General features: G+C 38.8%; 1 protein-coding gene across 6 annotated transcripts in view; it reads left to right on the forward strand.

Moving 5' to 3' along the window:
* CEP120 (centrosomal protein 120) overlaps positions 1–22084 on the forward strand; it is a 64338-nt gene that overhangs the window by 40115 nt on the left and 2139 nt on the right. For all 6 annotated transcript variants that reach the window (XM_036071915.2, XM_036071918.2, XM_036071917.2 and 3 more), the window contains 3 exons: positions 1229–1351; positions 7375–7473; positions 20054–20199. In XM_036071915.2, coding sequence (XP_035927808.1) covers positions 1229–1351; positions 7375–7473; positions 20054–20199 — 368 coding nt within the window. The remainder of the gene's footprint in view (positions 1–1228; positions 1352–7374; positions 7474–20053; positions 20200–22084) is intronic.

Raw genomic sequence — 22084 nt, forward strand, 5'->3', positions numbered from 1 at the left:
CACAACTCAATCCATGTTGTTTATGGACCACTTAGCCAAAGAAAAAGAGCCCCTCATGCCTCATAGCTTACTTCTGTACAACCTGATTGGGGCCACAGTAATTATGATGATGTCTCTGAATGGTGGAAAAAATAACAAATATGAAGTCTGGTAGCTTTTGTTTAAAACAAATGTGACAGAGATGCTTTAGAAAGGTTCTGATTCAAATTTAAGAATAAAAGTTCAGATATTCAGAGAGGTAAACTTCAGTCATATGAAGAATTTTCAGGTAATGGAATACCTCATTACCTTAAGATGCTAGATAAATCCTAATTAGAATTATTTGTATTTACTGGCATGAAATAAGAATTTATTATTGATAATTTAAGTTCCATTTCTGTCACAGATTTTCTCAGTATTTCAAATTCAGTTAAGTCTTATGTCTTACAAGATAAATGGGTTTATCTATGATTGGTAGTTATAGTGTTACATGTTTTTGGAAGGCATCTTTAACAGTGCTTGTTTTCATTTGATTAAAAAAAATCCCAGATCAAATAAAAAATTTTTATATCCTGTTTTTTGGGTTGGGGGGTTTGGTAGTTCTGAAACTGTTAGAAGGGGAGTTATATATAGACTTGAGTCAAGGCGGTCTCTCTCTTTTTTTAATTTAACGAAGTATTTGCCTACTCTCATCAGAGCATTATTCTGGGGGATGAAGAGATCTGGATGCTACTTATGTCTCTGCTACATCCTGGCTCTTAGGCACTGCCCCCATTATTGAGCTTCTGCAACCTTTAAATTTCTTAGCCACAAAAATGAAGGGATTGGGCCAAATCATCTTGAAATGACTTTAACTTGTAATAGTATTTGAATTATGGAGTTCTTACAGCTTCAAATAATAAGAAAAAGAAATACAGCACTAAAAGTTTTTGTTTTCCTCCATAATGAGCTGGTATATCTATAATGCACAATATTTTCTTACATGTGACATTCTAAGTATGTAGTATCTGTATTTTTATAAGGTGAATTTAAAATTTACCAAAAAGGTTCTGGTGATACTGGTTTTATAACAAATTTCATACTCTTAAAAAGTTTTTGTATGTTGTTAATTTTCCTCATTATACCTCGGGGAGTTTCTAAATTTTCTACTATAAACATGTTTTAGCATAAGGAAAATATGACACTGTTGAATCAAATTCTATAGTATTGAACTTAGCATACCGGTGTTTTTTTTCTTTTTTAAATACAGCTTACTGATGCTGAAAATAAGTATAAGATTTTGGAAAAAGAGTTTGTTCAGTTCAAGGATCAGCAAAGCAACAAACCAGAAATCCGTCTACAGTCTGAAATAAATCTCCTCACCTTAGAAAAGGTACCCATGTCAGATTATGGCAATTTAACTAATTCTAATAATTTATAAAGTCAGTAAGTATTACGTGAATATAAAATGCAATAACATTTCACTCTAGTGTTCTGATGTCAACTAAGAACAGAATTCTAGACACATGACATCGTCAGTACTTGAATTTCTTGGCTTTTATCCATTTTCTCAGTTCTGGCTTATACTGATCAGAGTCATTGGTTGCAAACCACATCAGTAACTAACTGTAGGAATAAAGGAATCCCCAAAACTTTCAGGAAGGCTACAGAACAAGTTTCAAAGTAGGAGCAAGAACCAGGGGCAGCACAGCATGGCCTGTCCCCAAAGCATCTTCTCTCGCTGCTGTTGGTGCTGTCGTGGCCATGTCCTTGGATTTCTGTAACCCCCACTTCTGGTGCCAGGCTTGCCGTCGGGAATGCTCTCTGTGTATTACTCTCCTTATCAGATTCAGCATCCCGGACAGGAGCATTCATTACAAGCCTGCACTCTCCTCTTAGCCTGGAAGAGGGGATGGCCATCCTCTTCTGTTTCCTGTCGTTGGAAGCCAGGTCCTCCCTCTATTTATCTGGGGATTCACCACCAACAGGAAGTATGTTCTGGTTCCTACTACATAGGAAAATGACACAGGTTATAAATAAGAAAATAATCTGTGGAAGTTAAAGGCCACTAGGGGGCACCCTCAGAAGATTGGCGGACGGAAGTTGGGAAGACGCCAGGGTAGTTCTTCCTTCTCTGTCTTTGTCTCTGTGCTTCTCTTACTTCCTCGGGTAGTAGGTGTACTTCATGGTCCCCTGTCCTACCAGACAGCCCTTCTCTCAGCTTGCCTTGGGCCATCCCCACTGGGGCTCTAGCTCACTGGACAACCCCTGGCTCTGGGTTCTGGGGATGTAAGAACTGCTCCTCCCGCTACTTCCTTCTGGAGCCCCTCCTACCCCGGAGAGGTAGAGACTGGCTGATCCTGCTCACCCCGGGGGGCCCCTCACCCGATCCCCTCCGGCGTTTCTGCTTTTCCGTTACCTGCATCACCAGTTACCTGCATTAAGTTAATCTCTTTTGAAGACCTAGAGTGATGTCTGGTTTCCAGGCAGGATGCTGATGGATGGAACTGATCTTTTATTATCCAGCAAAGATGTATGTTCTCTGACACTGTGCTAAATGCTATTCCGAATGATTAAAAAACGTTCAGGATAGAGTCAACTAAATGACAAGTCATACAGAGAGGCAGGGAACTTACCTAGATAATCAAAGTGAAAGGAAGATGATGGCTGGTACCATCTAACTAACTTTGTGTTACTAAGAGCCATGAATGTAAAGAGGAGACAAAGCTCCTTCTAGTGAAATCGTGAGACTGGATATGGAACCTAAAGGACACATGACCTCTTAATGGGTGAATGTGTAGGGGAGGATATTCCAGAAAGAGGCATTCAGGCAAAGTAGAAAGGTTAGGAAGTCTATTACATATTTCGGTAATAGCTTGACTAGAACCTAATCATTATTGTCATAGTTTCAAAATAAAAATTGGACTGCCAAGAGAATGCTGGGGATGCAATTTTTGGTCCTATAAGGGGGAAGACCTTAGATGGTAAGTTAAAGAATTTGTATTTCATCTGGTAAGAAAAGTCAGAGATTGCTGTCAAGTTAATCACATTGGCTTCATGGATGTTAATGGAAGTGAAGAACTTCCAGGAAGAACTTTCTGAGGAGGTGGAAGTTGTAGAGAATTCTGGTTCTAGACGTATTACACTTGAGATGCTAGCCGAACAGCAGAAGTGGAGCAGCTGACTGAGTGGTTAAAAATGGGAAGTACAGTAGGAAGAGAGAAAAGGGAGTCAGCCTTAGATGTAGATGCAATGGCTTGAGGTGCGCCGAGGAAGGACCCCCGACCACTTCGGGGGAGGCACAGCCTCAGGGATGAGAGAAAGAGGCTAGAGAGATTCAGAGGAGTAATAAAAACAGTCTAGTGCCCAGAAGAGGAGGATTTTTGAGAATAAGTAGTAGAGGTCATGTCTCACGAAGGGCAGGTCAAGAACGATGGACGAAGGGCCACGGGTTTGGCAGGTAAGAAATCACTAACTTTGAAAAAGCCAAATTGCAGGGGCTTATTGAAAAGTTTGGCACTGGAAAAAACCGAAACAAAATATAACCCAAGGGCTTCACACTGTTGAAAAAAATCTTACATAGTGGTAGAAAAATGTACAAATATTTTCTTGTAAAAACAAGAAGAAATTCAGCTTTAAGAGAGGAGGGGATGAGTGGACCATGAAAGAGTTTTTCTTGGGAAGTAGAGACACTATTTAAGAGGCGGAAAGGGTGAGTACATAGAAAAGTTGGAGACAAGAATTAGACTGTGGTTAAAAAAAGAAAATTTTTTTTTTTTAGTTGAAGCAGCTATTAATTAACTAGTTTGTTTCTACGGCCTGTCCATGGTTGTGCTATCTTTGGTTCCTTTTCTTCCCCAACGTGGGTTTGACTGCCCAGCGTGGTTGTTGCTGCTTCTTACATATCGGGACAGTCTTTGCATTTTTCCATTTGATTTGGTGGGCTGTTCATTTGTCTACCAGTGAACTTGAATTCAGCTGGACATTCTCAGCCCCTCTTTGGATAAAAACAAGTGTTCCGCTATTCCCGTGTTGCCAACTACAAGTTCTGTGGTACCTGCCGAAGACAGCTGAAGCACACAAACAGAGCCTCAGCCCATCTCACAGGTCCTGTTACGCAGGTGTCAGGATTTTCGTTTTACCATTTTACCTTCAGAGACTACCTGTCTCAAAATCAGAACAGAAGCACTATCTTTTCTGAATATATACTTGACACTTTCCAGCTTAGACATACATTTTAAGTGATTTTCAGAATCCCTTTTTCCAACTATACTTCTAGCAACAGATGAAAATCACTCAACATATTACAAGTGAAAACAGGGCCATGAAGTTAAGAGCAAGAGGGAAAAATGACTAGGTCAATTGCCCCTGCACCAGCCCTAAAGAATTCATCCAGCATGTGTGAGTGTTCAATAAAACAAGCCTTCTGTGCTCGGACAGAAAATTCTTGGTAAGTTTTTTTTGGAGCCAGAAGAGGGCAGAATCTTATTTCTTATTTCTACATAATAACAAAGACCTAAAAGCCCAAAAAGAAAGACATAAGTGAGAAAGTAGCTGATTCCATATGTAATCTTCTCATTATGTCTGCCTGAGAGCTTTTCCTTTCTGATTACCCATTCTCTTCAGTGTAAAAGAAGTATTTCCATTTTCACGAAATGGTGTATAAATAAGATACAGTTTTACCAAATATAATTCCTGATTCCTTTTGTTATGTAAGAAGTCAGTAATAGTTTATGATTTGCTTTTCGGTAGGAGTCTCTTAGATAGCTTAAAAATAATTCGGTTTTTAAATAAATGACATATGGAAAATAATTTAGTAGGACAGACTGAAGATGAAGATAAACGCTGAAATTTTCGTACTTAAGATCATTTGGTAGCTACTGCTCATCCACCCCTGTCTTAAGGCAAAGGGAAAGATGAGAGGAAAAAGAGAAGAGAAAAAGCACATTATCCTTTGGGACCTCACTTTTAAAGAGTTTGTAATGAAATTAGGGAGATGACTCACCCTTAAGTGATTGTGTGTGAATCAAATACCAAGGAATGTGATAGAAACTCTTTGCAATCTAGAAAATTTAAGACAGCTTCATGGAGGGGTAGCTGAGCCTGAAGCTTCAAGTTTTAAGTTAGAGTAGAAAAAGAAGTAACTGGCTCAGGAAGTTAATGGGCCAGAGGAGGTGGTGTACAGGACACGGACCTGGGGGCTGGAGGAGAGGGTCTTCTGTTGAGGAAAACGCAGGAAATAGGTTCAGCAAGTTGGACAGAAGTGAGATTTTGGAACACCGTGAAACCTAGACAGAGGAGTATAGGCTCAGGACTGTAGGTAAGTAGCAGCGATGGTAGATTTTTTTTAGCAGAGAGGAAAGTGGGATGTGTAGATAGAAAAAATTTGAGGCTGAAGAGACCAGAGAAGAGGAAAAGAACTTGGGCTAAGGAAATGGCCGTAGGAAAGGAAAAGAAGAAAACCATCAAGTTTTTCCAGGGAGAAATCAATACAGTTGCTTGTGACAGACTCAAACTAGGGAGTAGGGCATCAGAGGCAAAGCCAGTGCCCTCCGTCTCGTAGCGAATGACAGCTGTGGGCATAGAAATAGGGAGATGGGAGCAGCAGTGAGCACGGGTCTCTCAACTGACTCTAGGTCCTGATGTGAGTTTTCACACCAGAAGTCTGTAACTGGGCTTATGATCTAAGGGTACAGGCTAGCTCAAGCCTTAGATCTGCTCACAGTGAGATGTCTTAACGCGAGGTCTGTGAATGCCCTGGAATTGTATCAAATCTTCAGTCATGTGCATGTTTCTGGGAATTGGGTCCATGTGTTTCTTTAGAATCACAGAGGCACCTATATTCTTAAAAAAATAAAGGTAGGAATCATCGATTGGGCCAAAGGAATGAATTAGAAAAGTGAGGTTTGTATCTGAAATTTTCTAACTACAGTTTATTTAAGCGTGAATAACTATGCAAATGGGAATTATTTTGATAATCATGGCAAAACTGATAAAACCTTATCCCACTTTTTCTGTGGAGTCAGTCCCCTGGGTAGATGTGATCCCTCTGGTTTCATCCCTGTCCTAACCCTCATCCTTGGGCCCATCCAGACTACTACACCTTCTCCAAGACCCATGGACATGATCGCTTTTATAATTAAATAGCACCCTTTTATCTCAGAGCTATAAAAAGATTTTTGCTATTCCTCTGACTGATGCCCTATTGTTAAGTAATATGGATAAATTTGGGGGGCATAAGCAGAAGAGTTCATCTTTGATAATCTCACAGTTATTCAACTTAAGGCGTGTAAGTCTCGTTGTGAAATGTCAACACCTTTAAATCCAAGCACCAGGGATTTGTAAAGCAGAAAAGAACTTGACTCCATGAAGTCATATATTACTGCAGAGAATGTTCTGGTCTTTTGTGAAGGGAATTTGGCAGTCAGCTTTTCCTTACATGAAAATAAGATGAAAGTTTTCTGGCGTTTGAATTTTGGGAGAGTGCCTTTGGTTTTGTTTTCCTGCAAAACACGAGGAGTTGTGTATATGGGAAAAACTAGACTTGATATAAAAAAACTTAGACCCGTTTAGAGTCACAGTATTTTACTGTAATTCAGGCATATTATTACATTATCACTTAAATAGTAAAACTGTCTGTTGGCTTCATGAATTTGTTTGGTACTTGGTTTGAAACACTGAGAGAGTACATTCCAGAACATAGCCAAGTTGGCTTCAGTTCATGCACAACAGATTGCCTGCTGCAAGTATAAATAACCATTTTTTTATGGAATCACTTTCATGTTTTTCTTTATATATTTGAGGAAAAATAGAAAATAAGAGTTAGATGAATGTTATTAGGAGCATTATTTTTCCTACTCTCGGGTTTATTTTAACATTCTTAAAATATTTTTCACTTTGTACTCTTTCTTAGTAAACTGCTTTCTGATAAAACGTTTCACTGTTTTCAGCATTTTATGATTTTTGCCAAAATATGAAAGTATCTCTACTAGGTCTTTTTGTTGTAAGACCAAGTTCCATGTCATGATAGGCCTCCAAAAGGAATAACTTGGTTTCTCAGATTTAGAGTGCCTGCTGAATTGGAATGCTAACAGTAAGAACTGCTTTTTGTAAAAAATTAATGTGTTTTGCACTCTCTACACGTTTTAATACATTTATAGTAACTGTCTGGAGGTTAAGACTGATTCAGTTCCTTTTAGTATAGGCTGTTAGGCAGTAAAAATACGACTATATTTTAAACAAGAAAATGTTCATGTGCCATAATATTTATAGTAAATTATATAACAGTTTTAGATGATGTCGTATGTTACACTATATAAACTCTTTTCTTAAGCCAGACTCTTTGTATATATTATCTTTCAGTGATTGTACACAGTGGTATAGTGTTTCACTTGATACGATTTTAATCACTGTTAGGTTGAACTTGAAAGGAAGTTGGAATCTGCAACTAAGTCTAAACTGCATTACAAGCAGCAGTGGGGACGAGCTTTGAAAGAACTTGCCAGACTTAAACAGGTATGTAGTTTATAGCTGATGATGGATTGTTCGTTTTATGTCTTTTTGTCCCTTGATTCTTTACAAGTATGTGTATTTGGCAATATGTCTTATGTTCAGATGTGTCCATTTCAATTTCCAGGGCTATTTCTGACATTAGGAGGTTAGGGGCTTTTTTAAAGATCTTTTAATCTTAATTAAAAAAAAAAAAAAGAGCTTTTAGGTCTCTTTTTTTTTTTTTTAAATAGCCAACTATCCTCCCCAGAAGAAAGTGGGAATAATTTATTTTACTTTCACTTATAAAATGCCCATTTTTTTTCCTCTTAGTATAAATTCCTTCCATTGAAAGTACTGTTCAGGAGAGAACTTTAAGAATAACTTAAAAAATTTAACATGTCCTCCAACTGAAGAGCTTATTTTAAATGTTATTCCTAGAAGACATAGGCATTTATTCAACGAAGAAAAGGAGAGACAATTTTTGCATAATTTTACAAGAATTTAAAAAGTGATAGTGGTTTCCTGAGTTCTTCTTAGGTTACTTTTCTTCCCCCTCCTTCTTCCTACTTGATAACAAATGCCGTAAGCCTCAGGAGAAATTAATCTTATTTTGGGGTGCAATTTCCTCAGATGATTAAGATCAAGTAAAATGTGAGCAAGGTTTTCTAGACTCCAACCTACTTGACCTCACACTTTTAAGGACCAGTAATGGTTAGCTTTATTCTAACTTCTGCCTTTTTTTTAACAGTTTTATTCTGAATGAAATTTGGCACATAGGGCCTTTCAAATTTGTATTCTTTATATCTGTCTCCATGACCATTAAATGCTATTAAACATCTTTGTGGTATCGTATTAATCGCTTCCTGCCCTCATAGAGAATTATGTCCAAGACTACAGGAGAATTAATAGTACAATTTGCCTTAACATAGCTCCTAGAAGAGTTGAGATGACACAGAATGACCATGAAAGTTCACAGGACTAAGGATAGATGAGTGTAACTGGGGGCCTCCTGTATTGAAGCTACTGTCCTAGATTTATTGATGTAGGTAAAACTTAAGTCTTTCCCTCAGGGAGCTTGCAATTTAGTAGTAGGGAAGAAAAGTACAAGTATAACATTTATATTTAAAAGAGCCCGAGAAGAACCATCCAGAGTAGTCAGGAGAGGAAAGTACATCTATTTTATAGCACTTAAGAAAGGTGTTGTGGAAGAGGAGGTATTTGAGATAGACCTCTGGTGAGTGGGTTGTGATTGAGGAAAGTAGTGAGGGAAATGCTGGAAATAAAATCACTGAAATGATTATGGCAAACAGGCACGGAGTTGGAAAGCACAGACTGTACTTGGACCCCAGAGAAGGACCCCTTGTAGTGGTCATTTTGGGCGATAAGGACTGGAACTTCAGTGGGAACGGGACACACAGATTCTTGTAAAAAAAAGAAAAAAAAAGTAGTTTTGGTAGATGGTGTGTAGCACCATCTACCTGATTTTAATGCGGAGTAGAAAGTCAAAGTTGATGGCCAAGGCTAAAGCCTTACCATCTGGAAATAGTTTTCCAGTACGGAAATGCAGTATTAAGATGAGAAGGAGATAGGACTTGCAAAGTTGGACATTTTAACTTCTGCAGAGAGAAATTCAGCAAGCAGTCAGAAATATGGATCCGGTGTAGGGAGGCTGATGGGGCTTAAGAACAGAGCAAGGACTCCCTTGCAGAGGCGAGAATTAAAGCCGTGGCAGACAGAACTGAGTATCCTTAGGTTTGCAGAGGACAGAGGAGAGCTGATGCTGGAGGCAGCAGCTAGAAAGAGGGTGATCATGACAGTGATTTCCAGCCGCTCACTTCTTGTCATTTCACCCTAACCAAGATCCCTCTGCGGCAGGTAATTTTATTTCCATCTTCCAGACGAAAGACACTGAGACTTAGAGAAGTTAAGTCAGGTGCACCTGCTCACACAGATCATGAGCGAGCAGCCGAGGACTGGAGTCCGGGCTCTTTCCCCTTTTTTCATGTTATCTTTTTATTCCCTAGAAGCCAAATAATGCAAGAATTTCAAGAAAAACAAAGGGAGCCAGGGAAGGCTTTAGGGATTTCTGACAAAGTACTGAGGCACAAGTCACGGTTTGGCACATCCCAGCCAGGAAAGTGGCATCCCTGACTTAGATAGGCAAGCTCTGACGGTGAGAACTGAGTGACTTCGAGCAGGAAGAAGCTGAAGCCACGATGCCAAGGGCCTTAGGTTACATACGGTACAAGGTGGAGAAGCCCGAGGAATTGGGAACGAGGAAATAATGCGTTGGGAGTAGCTGTTAAAAGTGACGGGATTCAAATTCTCTCAGAGGTGGTTTAGAACCTGCCCTGAGAGGTGAGGTGAATCTTGGCTCTACCTCTTGATTTTTCACCGTACAAATGAGGAGACTAATTTCTCCTCACAGGTGGTTCTGAGAATTGAATGAGTGGTTTATACAGCGTTTAATACAGGTTTGGTACTAGGATGTGCTCAATACATGGTTAACCGTTAAAAGGAACGGAGCCCTAAAACTGTTGTGGCAGCGGGGACCTAATGGGTTGGTAGCTTTGGATATTTTTGGGGACAGAAAAATATTGGAGGGATTTGGTACTACGGTGTTCTAGTCAACAATTTCAGATTTTTAAGTCTACAGAAGCGGCGGATGTGGTTATATAGTAATAGCAACAGGGAAGTGGGTAGGATATAGTTTGAGTAATAACAGTACTTTGTATTTACATGGTAGTTTTATAGATGTTCTTTAGAAAACTGTATAGAAGGAAAAAAAAAATCCTAAACGTGCAGATACACCAGAGAATCTGTAGAACGTCCTAAAGAGATGAGAGAGCATGGAGTCTGTAGTTCTCCCTTTCCCTCTTTCTGTCAGCCTGTCCTTACTGGGAGCCTATGGTGCCCCTTGCACACGAGTGGATGCTCCCCACAGAGCGGCGCTGTCTCATGGGGAACCCCGCGTCCAGCTGGGAGGACTGATAGTTCTCCAGGGTCTAGCAGGGTGGTGAGATATCCAAATGAAGTTAGCCCCAAAATAGAAAAATAAGAGGACAGTGGGCTTACCATTGTATACCCAGCTCCCTCAAAGCTAAGGGGACAGTGTTTGAAAGAGTGTTTGAAATACCACGATCAGATTTGCTATCATTTCCAGTCTTACAACCAAGAGTAGATGGGGAAGACGTGGAAGATGGTGCCTGCAGCTGAAGAAAAGTTACGTAGTGAAGGCTCAGAGACTCAGAGAATGGTAATTCATTAGAAGCCATTACCAGAATCAGTACTGAAAAGGTAGAAAAGTATTAGCTGTTGATTAGTGATGACTCTTTTCTCCAAAGGAAATGCCCTAATTACTGAAACAGAATTTCATTAGAATTGTCTCAAAAAGGCTGCCACCCACCTGCCCTTCCTTCCTATCACAGGCGGTCCTTGTACACTTTTGCTATTTCTTGCTCTTCTCATTTAATCCCTTCTTTTCTGTTTACCCTTTCTTCCTATGTCTTTTCTACCCTCTTGCCTAAAAACCATGGGCAAAGTAATTTTGGTGTTTGTTCCTCCGAACAGAGAGGTTATCTTCACAAAAGTCAGATGCTTCCCTTGGAGTTAGTGTCTGTATTAAGAAGAAAACAGCCCTACATTATTGGCTCACCTCTGAACTATTTGCTCAAGAAAAGAGTCTTATTCTTTGAGTGCAGTGATCTTCCCTGCAGAGTAATTCTGTTCCTTATCCCACAAACTTTCTGCTTTGGAAACAACACTGTAAACAAACTTTGAGGTCACTAGGCATCACTGATGGTCTACAGACGACTTTTGAGGTTCGGCACTTAGGAAGAAATGCAAGAGCCACTAACTATTTTTTGCAGGTTTAAAATGAATAACTTCATCAAATAGGCACAATTCATATGTGTGAAAATCCAATTTTTTTAGAACTTTTTATTAAAAACACATTTATTGTGTTTGAATATAAAATTGGAATCCTCTATCTGCTTTTGTGCAGAGGACTGTTTGTGCAACTTCTTGTTTAAATTGGATTAGTACCATGTTAATTTTACATTGCCTCTGGTGAATAGCCACGGGGCTATAATCTCTGCCAGTAATTTGTCACAGCAAAATCCTCTGGAGGGCCATACAAAACATTTGTGTAGTACGGATTAGACGGGGAAAGCCATATCTTAGATTGTTAATAAATGTTAATGACAAAACCCAGCTGGTAAAGCTTGGAAATAAGATCTAATGCTTGGTGCCTATTGCCAAAAGAATGTTTAAACAGATTTCCATTACTCAAAGGTGACCCAGTATAGTCAATTTGTGAATTAAAAAATCATACTCTTCTAATGATTTAGAAAAAAAAAAATCTTTTCTTCTGCCTCACGACCATAAAAATCTGTGTTTCCAAGCTGTAATTTTGTGTTGTTATTGTTGGTCTTTGCAAACGGGGAAGACGGCTGTAAAATAGAACATTAAATGGGTCCGAACTTAGAAAACAAGGAAATGAGCCCCAGACATTCTGGATTTGATATCTTTGTTACAGTGTGTAGCATAGATCTTTAAAGAATTCTGATTGTTAGACAGTTACGGGGAAATTTAGTTTCTTTTCCCCCCAGTCCATGAAGATACACTGTAGAAATATTTTTAAACCCAAACACTTGAGTTTCCTTGTTCTACAGTTACTCAAGGTTGTCGCTTTAACTTTTGTTTTCTAAATAATATGTTTAAAAACATTTCTTGTCACCCTAGAAAATAATTAGGTAGAATAAAAGCCACTACTTCTAAAAAAAAATAATAATCAGTCATTAAGAGTTATGAATTTGTTGGTGGAGAAAATTTAACATTTTCATTATGTCAGATCCATTAAAACTAGGTACATTTGTTCCCAGGACAGGAAACAGAAGGAAGATTTGGGGTAGGATGTGGGTCCCTTACCATATTTGTGCACAGTAGATCTGTTTAAAACTAAGCTCTGATGTATTTAGTTAAAACAACACAGACTTCATTGGCTGACATCAGCACTATCTTGTCCAGCCTCCTGCTTATCCACTCGGGGTAATTAATTTGATTAATTTATAAGTAATTTAGCCAAGGAGGGGATGTAAATCTTTGTTTAAGAAAACAGTTGGAGGTCCAAGTCTTGGTTAAAAACTGTGTCTTGAAACCGTCCAGGCCCTCCTACTGACTTGTCAGCTCTGGGTTATTTTCAGAAAACTTGACTTGAGTTCCTTAGTTTCGTTGTAAGTTTTTCCCACAGACTTACATGGTATGTGTGAGTGGGAGAGTCAGTAGTGGTCACTTTTTAGCCGCTGTTTAGTCTAGTGTATGCATGTTTACATCTCCTCTCTGGATTTATAGGCAGCTAAGGCAAAGTAAAGATTATACTCACTTGATGGAGGAGCCCTTAACCCAGAGCACCTGGCAACAGAGAGGATTTCTTTCTCTAACCTCTAATTTTTGTGCATGCATGTGTGATGATTATTAATGCCATATACTTGAAGAAAAATGCGAGGCATTTAAAGGCTTTTCTTCAATATTTTAGAACTAGAATGTTTCCAGTTTCATAAAGTGACAATTTTACAGAGTAAGCTAACATCATATAATTGGCTTTTAGTATTTTTTTTCCTGCTTGTAATTATGCTTGCTTAATTGTAAACAAATGCAAATTTTGCAACACTGCATAACACAGAAAATAGTAATCACCAGTAATCTTATCCCCTCCTCAGCTAGAGGTAACAATTTGATATATTTTTGTTGAGCTTTCTTGTCCTTTCTTTTTTAATAATTAACTTTTTAAAAGAAATCTATCCTAACAGTCCAAAAAGGAGGGGAAAAAAAAAGATTCTTATACATCCCAACCACCACCTTCTATTTTAAGAAACAGAGCATTATCAGTGCTTTAGAAGCCCTCCGTGTGCCTTTTCTCAACTGCAGCCCCTCCAGAGGTGACGGACTACTTGCCTAAATTTGGTATTTATTCTTCCTTTGCTTTTCTTTTGTGTGTTTTTGAACTTTATATATAGATGGAATCATTCTGTTGTCTACATTGTATGAGTTAAAATTGCTTTTAAGATTTAGCTATAGTTCATTTTTATTGCTTTATAAAACAAATATATGAACATAGCACAATTTATCCAGTCCTTTTTCAGTGATTTTTTTTTTTTAACTTAGAATAAGACAACACTGAAAATTTTTGCATGTGTCCCAAGTTTCTCTAGAGTTTATATCAAAAAGTAGAGTTTCTGGTAAAAGAGTTCACTGGTTTCTTCTGCTTTGCTAAATATGGCCAAATTACTTTCCAAAGTGGTTGTACAACTTTTCAGTTCCCAAGAGTGCTGTGTAATTGTTATTCTTCATACCATGTCCAACACTTGGCTATTATAACATGTATTAATTTTTTCCAGTTTGGTGGGTCTGAAATAGTATCACTTTGTGGCTTCAGTTTTCATATCCTTGATTACTTCTTTGGAGCATCTTTTCATTTCTTTATTAACCACTGGTGTGGTTTCACTGGGGAATGCCTTTTTATGTCTTGGGCTCAGTAGAAGTAAGTCAAAGGTAATCCAGATTTCCAAATCACCAGAAGCCAAATTTGAAATAACTACTATCACTCTGTTCTAGAAAATAGGTGATACGATGGAGAACTGTAGTAAAGATTGGAATCTTTTGGATGATATAGAAATTCTAGAACTGAGAAGTATTTTAAATGCAGTGTAAGAATTCACTAGATGAATTAACAGCATATTCGATATAGCAGACCCAAGGATGTCTCAGGCGAAGTCAATAAAAAGCATCCAAACTGAAAGGGAGTGGGGCGGGGAGAGATGGAAAATTTAGCCAAGAACTTGAGCGTCACGTGGGATAGACTATACAAGACTGACTCCCTTTTGTGTGTAACTGAGACCCTGTCTTAGTCTGTTTGGGCGGCCATAACAAAAGACCACAGACTTAACGAACAACAGATTGGTTTCTCAAAGTTGTGGGGGCTGGAAGGCCAAGATCATAGTGCTGGTGTGGTCAGGTTCTATGTTTAGTGAGGGCCTGCTTCCCAGTTCATAAATGGCCACCTTTTTTCTGCGTCCTCATGTGGTGGAGGCACCAGGGAGCTCTGTTGGACCTCTTTTTTTTTTTTTTTTTTTAAAGATTTATTTATTTATTTATTTGAGAGAGAGAATGAGATAGAGAGAGCATGAGAGGGGGAGGGTCAGAGGGAGAAGCAGGCTCCCCGCTGAGCAGGGAGCCCGATGCGGGACTCGATCCCGGGACTCCAGGATCATGACCTGAGCCGAAGGCAGACGCTTAACCAACTGAGCTACCCAGGCGCCCCTGGACCTCTTTGATAGGAGCAGTAATCCCATTTATGAGGGCTCACCTTCATGACCTAATCACCTCCCAAAGGCCCCATCCCCTAACAGCTCAAAATGGGGATTAGGTTTCATTACACACATTTCCCCAGCTATCCGAAAGTAGAGGGTTCCTGTAAAACTTCTTGGAAGTCAAAATGGTGCAAAGCAGAGAGTATCCCCAACTTTCCCCCAGTTGGTGTTTTGCCACTTTGCTTTTACAAAAGACCTACATTAGTATGATGATGGCTTTTTTGTAGTAGGGGAACTCCTCTTTAGATTTGTTTAGCAAAAACCATACTAATGTAGGTTTTTCATAACAACGAAGCAGTGTAATACCAACTTTCAAAAAGGTGGGAAACCTGTATGCATTTGGGGGAGACACAAATATTAAGCTTCTAGCAAGCCCTCAGAAGACAACAGAATGGAAGAGAAAGCCGTATTTGAACTAGGTGAGAATTCTCTGAAAGTGCAAAAGGTATCAGTTTACAGATTGAAGACTATTTATGAACTCTAAACAGAATAAATACAAAGTAAAACATTCCTAGATTCATAATAGTAAAATTGACAAAAAAGCAATGAAAACCGTAAGGGATGGAGGTACAGGAAGACATGGCCTTCATGGGAGCAACAATCCAGACAGATGACTTTACAACAGCAGCGAAGGAATTCACAAGATAATAGAGTAAGATCCGTGAAGTACTGAAAGAAAATAACTGCCAACCTCAAGTTCTGTATGCAGTGAAAATGTTCTTCGTAAGTAACAGTGACATAAGACTTTTCAGACTAACAAAAATTGGGAGACTTTGTCATGGCAAACCTAGAGTAAAAATATAAGGTGTTCTTCAGGCAGAAGGAAAATAATTCCAGACAAAAACAGGAGAATAAACAGCAATGGAAATAAATATCTGACTACATATTGATTGTAGAAAACAACGCTCACAGCATTTGTTGAGTTTGATATACGTAGAATTAAAATTCATGACAAAAACCTAGAAGGACAAAGTAGAAGAGAGATGGAGGAACAAATAGAGTTAAAATGTTTAAAGTATGTTCCATTATTTGTGAAGTTGTCAAAGTCCTGATCTGTATTAGTCATTTTTACTCTTTTTTAAGAAATAATAAGAAGCTGAAAAGGGGGGGCGGCGGGGGCACGGGTGAAAAGACAAAGGATTAATCTAAAAAAGACCAGAGGAGAGAATAACATCAAAAAGATGGAACAAGTACAGCGTCCTAACATGTAAAGATTTAAACCAGTTATATGACCAATTGCTTTAAATAAAATGGACCAAATACTGTCATTAGAGACAAATATTACATGAAAAACTAAAAACAACAGCAGTATGCTACTTAGAAAGGACACAGCTTAAAGGTAAGGATACAGAATGGATAAATTTGAAAGAGGGAAAAGTATGTACCACATTAATACCAATCACAAGAAAGCCAATCTAGCACTACTTTTGTCAGGCAAAGTAGACTTCAGGGCGACACCCGTGGATAGTGTTCATCATCATAAAAGGGTCAGTTCACCTGGAAGATGACAACAGTTCTACCTGTGTGTGCACTTGGCAACAGCCACAAATTTATATGAAGCAAACAAATCAAGAGAACTAAAAGGAGGCAACCCTCTCGGGTCCCCCCTCTCTCTTCTGAAGCTTTCTATCGCTCAATAAACTTTAGTATTAAAGGAAAGATAGACAAATTAATAACGGTACATTTTACTGTAACTCTCCAAGGAAGTGATAGAGCAAACAAGAAAAGCAGTAACGATTTAGAAGATTTAAACAACACAACCATTGGTATATATAGAATATTTTATAAGAAATCTAAAATACACATATTCTAGTACACATGGAACATTTAGCCACATTGCTCACATGCAAGATCACACTATTCTCAACAAATTTCATAAGGTTGTAATTGAGAGTATCTTCTGTCCACAGTGAGATTAATCTAAAAATTAATAACGAAAAGCTCATATCCCCAAATGATTGAAAATTAAGTACTTCACTTCTAATTACCCATAGCTGAACTGAAAACCACAAGTGAAATTAGAAAATGTTTTGAACCAAAAAATAATACAGCATATCAAGACAGGAGATTTAATGCAAACTGTGCTTAGCGGGAAATTTTATAACCTTGAGTGCACTTAAAAAATAAGAAAAGCAAAAAAAATATTCTTTAAATATTCCTTTCAGGTGGTAAGAATAAGAAATTAAGGCAGTTAGAAGAAAGGGATGAATAAAAATTAAGGAAATGGGAAAATATACAACAGAATCAACAAAGCAAAACGTTCTTTCTTGAAAAGACGTCCTTCATGGCAGTGTTCAAGGACAAAAAGAATATGCCCTAACTTCCAACATCAAGAATAAAACGGGGACACAGGGCTATTGATCTCATAGTCATTGAAAGAGATAAGAGAATGGTAATAAAAATTTTCTGTAAACTTGAGAGACAGAACTTACAAAACTGACACAAGAAGAAATAGAAAATATTCATTGGATAGCTGTTAAGGAAATTCAATCTGTAATGAAAAACTTTCATATAAAGGCTCTAGGCCTAGATGGCTACACATTTGAATTTTAGTAAAAATTTTAGAAATACCACTAATTGTAGACAAACTGTTTCAGGAAGTAGGAAGACTGAACACTCCTCTTTTCTAAATGAGACTAGCATAATCTTGATTCCCAAATCTGACAAGGACATTACAAGAACAAAATAAATTGGACAGTCCCAGGAACATTGATAAACCACTTATAACAATCACAACAGGGTTTATTAAACAAAAGCAAACATGGTGGTTTACCACCTTAAGAAAACAAAGGAGAAAAAAATCAAAAGGGTTTATTAGTTGGAAAGGAGAAAATAAAACTGCTATTATTTGTAGATGACACACTTAGAAAACCAAAAAGTATCTACAGAAGATCTAGAATTAGTGAGTTTAGCAAGTTTGCTGGAAACCAAATGTCAATGTTAATTCTCTATACTAGAGCCAAATAGAAAACGAGAATTTAAAAACTCTGCCGTTTACAATAACATCTCAAAAGAAGAAATACCTCGGAGCATATTCTAAGAAAATTGTTACCCTTAGTATATAGAAAAGTATAAAACATTCAGTGAAATTAAATAAGACCTACATAATTGAAGAAGTAAACAGTGTTCACTGATGACAAAATCAGTATTGTAAAGATAATGGTTTTGGCCAAGGTGATCTGAAGATTAGGCATAATCATAAATCCCAGGGGCCTTTTTTTTCCCTAGCCATAGAAACAGATTTATATGAAAATAGACTATCACTTATCAAGATCGATTATTTTAAAAGTTACAGTATTAAGGCAGTATGATTTAATGCAAAGGTAGAGAAATAGATCAGGTTAGAGAGTCGTGAGTGGTGTTACTGCCAAGCAGTAGGAGAGGATATTTTTTTAGTAAGTGTTGCCATGTCAGTTGAAGCTCTATGGGGGGAAGAAAGAAACGATCTCACACATACTCAAAACCCATTGCATATGAATTATTGATCTAAATGAAGCTTCAAGATGGTATAAAAGAGCATCTTCATACAAGAGTCTCTTCAAGACTGAGGCAGGCAAAAAATTGCTTAAATTGGACATAGAAGGCACTAGCTAGAAAAGAATAAATTTGGACTATGTTAAAATTAAGTAAAAAACACCATTACAGAAATGAAAAGGCAAGACAAAACTAGTGGAAAATATTTGCAATTTAAATAACCAACAAAAGACTTATCCCTGTCTATATAAGGTACATAAATATATCAGTAAGGAAAAATGCATAACCAAGTAGAGCAAAGTGCCACATGGTTGAACAGGAACTTTACAAAAGAAGAATGCCGTTTAAATACTAAACCGTGTTCAACCTCATTAGTCTTGGAAAAAAATGCAAAATAAATTTACAGCGAGATACCGCCACATAAACCTATCAAAATGGTTTAAATGCAGAAAGAATTATATTACCAAGTACTGGTAAGAATATAGAGCACTGGAATGCTCATAGGGAAGTATAAATTAGTACTACTACTTTGAAAACAGTGCTTATTAATACTGAATTTCTCCTACCCTATGGCCCTTCTGTTTGAATCCTAGGTATATACCCAATAGAAAGGCATACAAACATGAGCCCGTAGACATGTACAGTAATATTTACATCAGCGTTAGAGAACACAACTTCAAACTAACCCCGAGTGCCCTCCACAGCGGAATGAAAAGATTGTATGTTCATCCAGTGTAATACTATGTAGTAACGGCAATCATCAGCTCTACCGAATACAAATCAATCTGCAAAACAGTGTTAACTTAAAGAAGCCACACGTGAAGTAATACCTAGAATTCCATTTCTGTGAAGTTCAAGCAGTCACGTCTTATTTGTGGCGTAAAAAATTAGGGCAGCAGTTATCTTGAGGAAAGGAGGGGTGGTTAGTGGGTCGGAGGAAGCACAGGGGGCTTCTGTTTCATGATCTGCATGGAGTAGTTTGCTCTGTAAAATCTTATCACCCTGTACACTTAGCATGTGTAAGAACTCTGTTTACCAATAACGGTAAAAAAAGTTTATGTTGAAAAACAGAGGATGACATATACCTACTGATAGAGCTCTCCCCTTTGGGGTTTCGGTCCTAACGAAAGCAGAGCACCCATCCCTACAGAAATCTGTGCAAAGAACCACGAGCTGACTCTGTGTGATGATGGGGTGTTCGCAGCCCCACCTGTGGTACCAGACGCGTCCCATTACTGAGAGAGGGGTTGACTCAACCGTGGATATCCACTCTGGGGACGGTTGCACATTTATTTTAAAGACAGTTTGTCCTATGTGCAGGTTCTTGTGTGAACGTAAAGAGTAGAAAGGTGTATGATGACCTGAGGTGGACGAGGAATTAGTGACCAGTGCAGAGACCGTTCATTTGGTTTTTCGCGGTGTATCTTTTTGTATAATTAACCGTTTCTTAGATGCTTTTGCCACTGGTCCTTGTGGCAACTCATTGTGTTGCCAGCAGACTCTTCCTGCCTGCACCTCGGGTTCTCTTACGGCCTTTCGCTAACCTCAGTCACGGACTGCGCCCTGGACGGCTGTGGCTGGCCGCAAGACGACGGCGCTGTTCGACAGAACCTGGCCCTTTCCAGACAGTGTGCGTCTCGGAATGAGAGCGCATGGCTGTGTCATGGGTCCTGTCCAGCGGGATTATGATCACAAGTCAAGGTCGTACAAAATATATTTACTCCTCACATTCGAGTTCTGGCTTATTTCTTTCTTTCCAGCGGGAGCAAGAAAGTCAAATGGCTCGACTTAAAAAACAGCAAGAAGAACTGGAACAGATGAGGCTCCGTTACCTGGCTGCTGAGGAAAAAGATACGGTGAAGACCGAGAGACAAGAATTGTTGGATATCAGAAATGAATTAAACAGGTATAATAACCAAAAAATTCCCTTTTTCTCCCCCATACAGAAATGGGAGTTCCAGTAGGAGAACCTACCACTGTGTTATAGACATGGAAGATGTTATAAATAACGTGACCCTTGCCTTCTAAAATTTTGCTGTCATATACATACAGTATTTTTTTCTTTTTTGTGGTTTTAGTTTAGTTTAGTATATAGGTATTAAGCTTCTGCTGTTTGCTAAGCACGGTTTTGGTGGCTTAAATGCAGATAGCTATTTGGCTATCAAATTTGCAGATTGTGCAAAATTGAGTCTTATCGTTAATATCTTAATAAATTAGGATTTAGCAAGGACTTAAACCACTGAGTACATTAGAACCAAGAGCCCCCTGTATGAATTATAAGGCAGACCTCATAAGTGATGGGAAAGACAGGAGCAGACCGTTGATGTGAGGAAGGCTGGGAGGACGCACGGGACCGCTAGCAACAGTGTGACGTGGCTCTCACAGGGCCATTGGTAGAAGTGTTCACAACTCCGCATTGGTTCCACCACTCCTGGGTGTTCGTACCGATGTGCAACACGTTTTCAGATCAGCCAGCTTCCTAGAGAGCTTCCAGGGGAATGTGACCAAAAAGGTGGTCAGGAGAGAGGTAAGTTGAACGTGAGAACTCTAGGACAAAGCATTAGATAGCTTCCAGGTATCTGGAGGGCTCCCAAGTTAAAGAGAAGTAGGTGCCCCTCTTGAACAGAATCATAGCCAGCGGATGGAAAGGATAAGGCGACATACCAAGTTCAGTATAAGAAGGAACGTTCTGCAGAACACTTCCACAAAGTCGTAGGTTCCTAGTGACAAGAGTGTGCAGGTGAAGTCCAGACATAGTGTCAGTCAGGGCCGTCAAGTTTCCCTTGTTAACTTTGTGGGTTTCTTCAGCTACAAGGTTCTAAAATTCTACTGTGAGCCTGATTGGTGATTTGCATTTTAGTAAAGATGCAGTAGGGACCGTCTATCACTGGTGTAAAAATTCTGTGTATCCTTCATGCATCAACAGATGAACAAGAAAATGGCTGGGCTTTCTCATACATAGTTTGAGGTTGTATCTTACTAGTTTGCATACAGGACCTCTTTGTCCAAGAAAGCTCTAAGAATTAAAGTAGAGGGAACATCCACAGGGATTGCTCTAATTTGTACCCCTGTCCCATTAACCACTTGATTGCCACCCGAGTCCCAAAGCACAGTGCTTTGACTACTTAGGTTTTTTTCTCTTAGAACAGATGGAGATGTTTGATGTCCATCTTGGACTGGATAGTTCAGTTTCATGTTCTTTTGTGGGGAATCTTAAGGGATCATATGAAGAAACCAAAGTATATACTATCAACAGTCCTACACCCTTTCTGGGGCCAAGTCCTCCCTGTCTGTGAGTGCAGGACTCTCCTCACTGGCTCTTCTGCCTCTTCCCCACTCTGCATAAATTCAGAAGTGGATTTGGTCCTCATGGGCGTACTTATCCTGAAGACCATTCAGAAGCAGGGGCTTAGACTCAACTGCTTCACCCTTCCCATTTATAAAGATAAAATTTAGGAGTAGTTGCAAATTAAAACATTTTTGTAGCCACTTGCATAAAGGAGTATGAAGTTATCTCTTAATTGTACATACTCAATTAAAACATACTCGGCTGTCCAAAGTTGGTGTTAACAATCACTGGGGGAAAGTATAGTAAGTATACTTAACATTCGCAAGGCCACGTGATTAACAGTATTCCACTGGAAACACCCAGGTCCCAGTCTGGTACCTGCTGTCCCTTCTCTGACTCCTAGATGAGGCGTCACAAACATACAAAATCTTAAAAGGTACATGCCGTCTGAACCAGGCATTCACATGGAAACAATGTCACTTTCTACAAACACTTGGTGATA

This window comes from Halichoerus grypus, chromosome 2 (assembly GCF_964656455.1).
Source record: "Halichoerus grypus chromosome 2, mHalGry1.hap1.1, whole genome shotgun sequence".
NCBI classification, from domain to species: Eukaryota; Metazoa; Chordata; class Mammalia; order Carnivora; family Phocidae; genus Halichoerus; species Halichoerus grypus.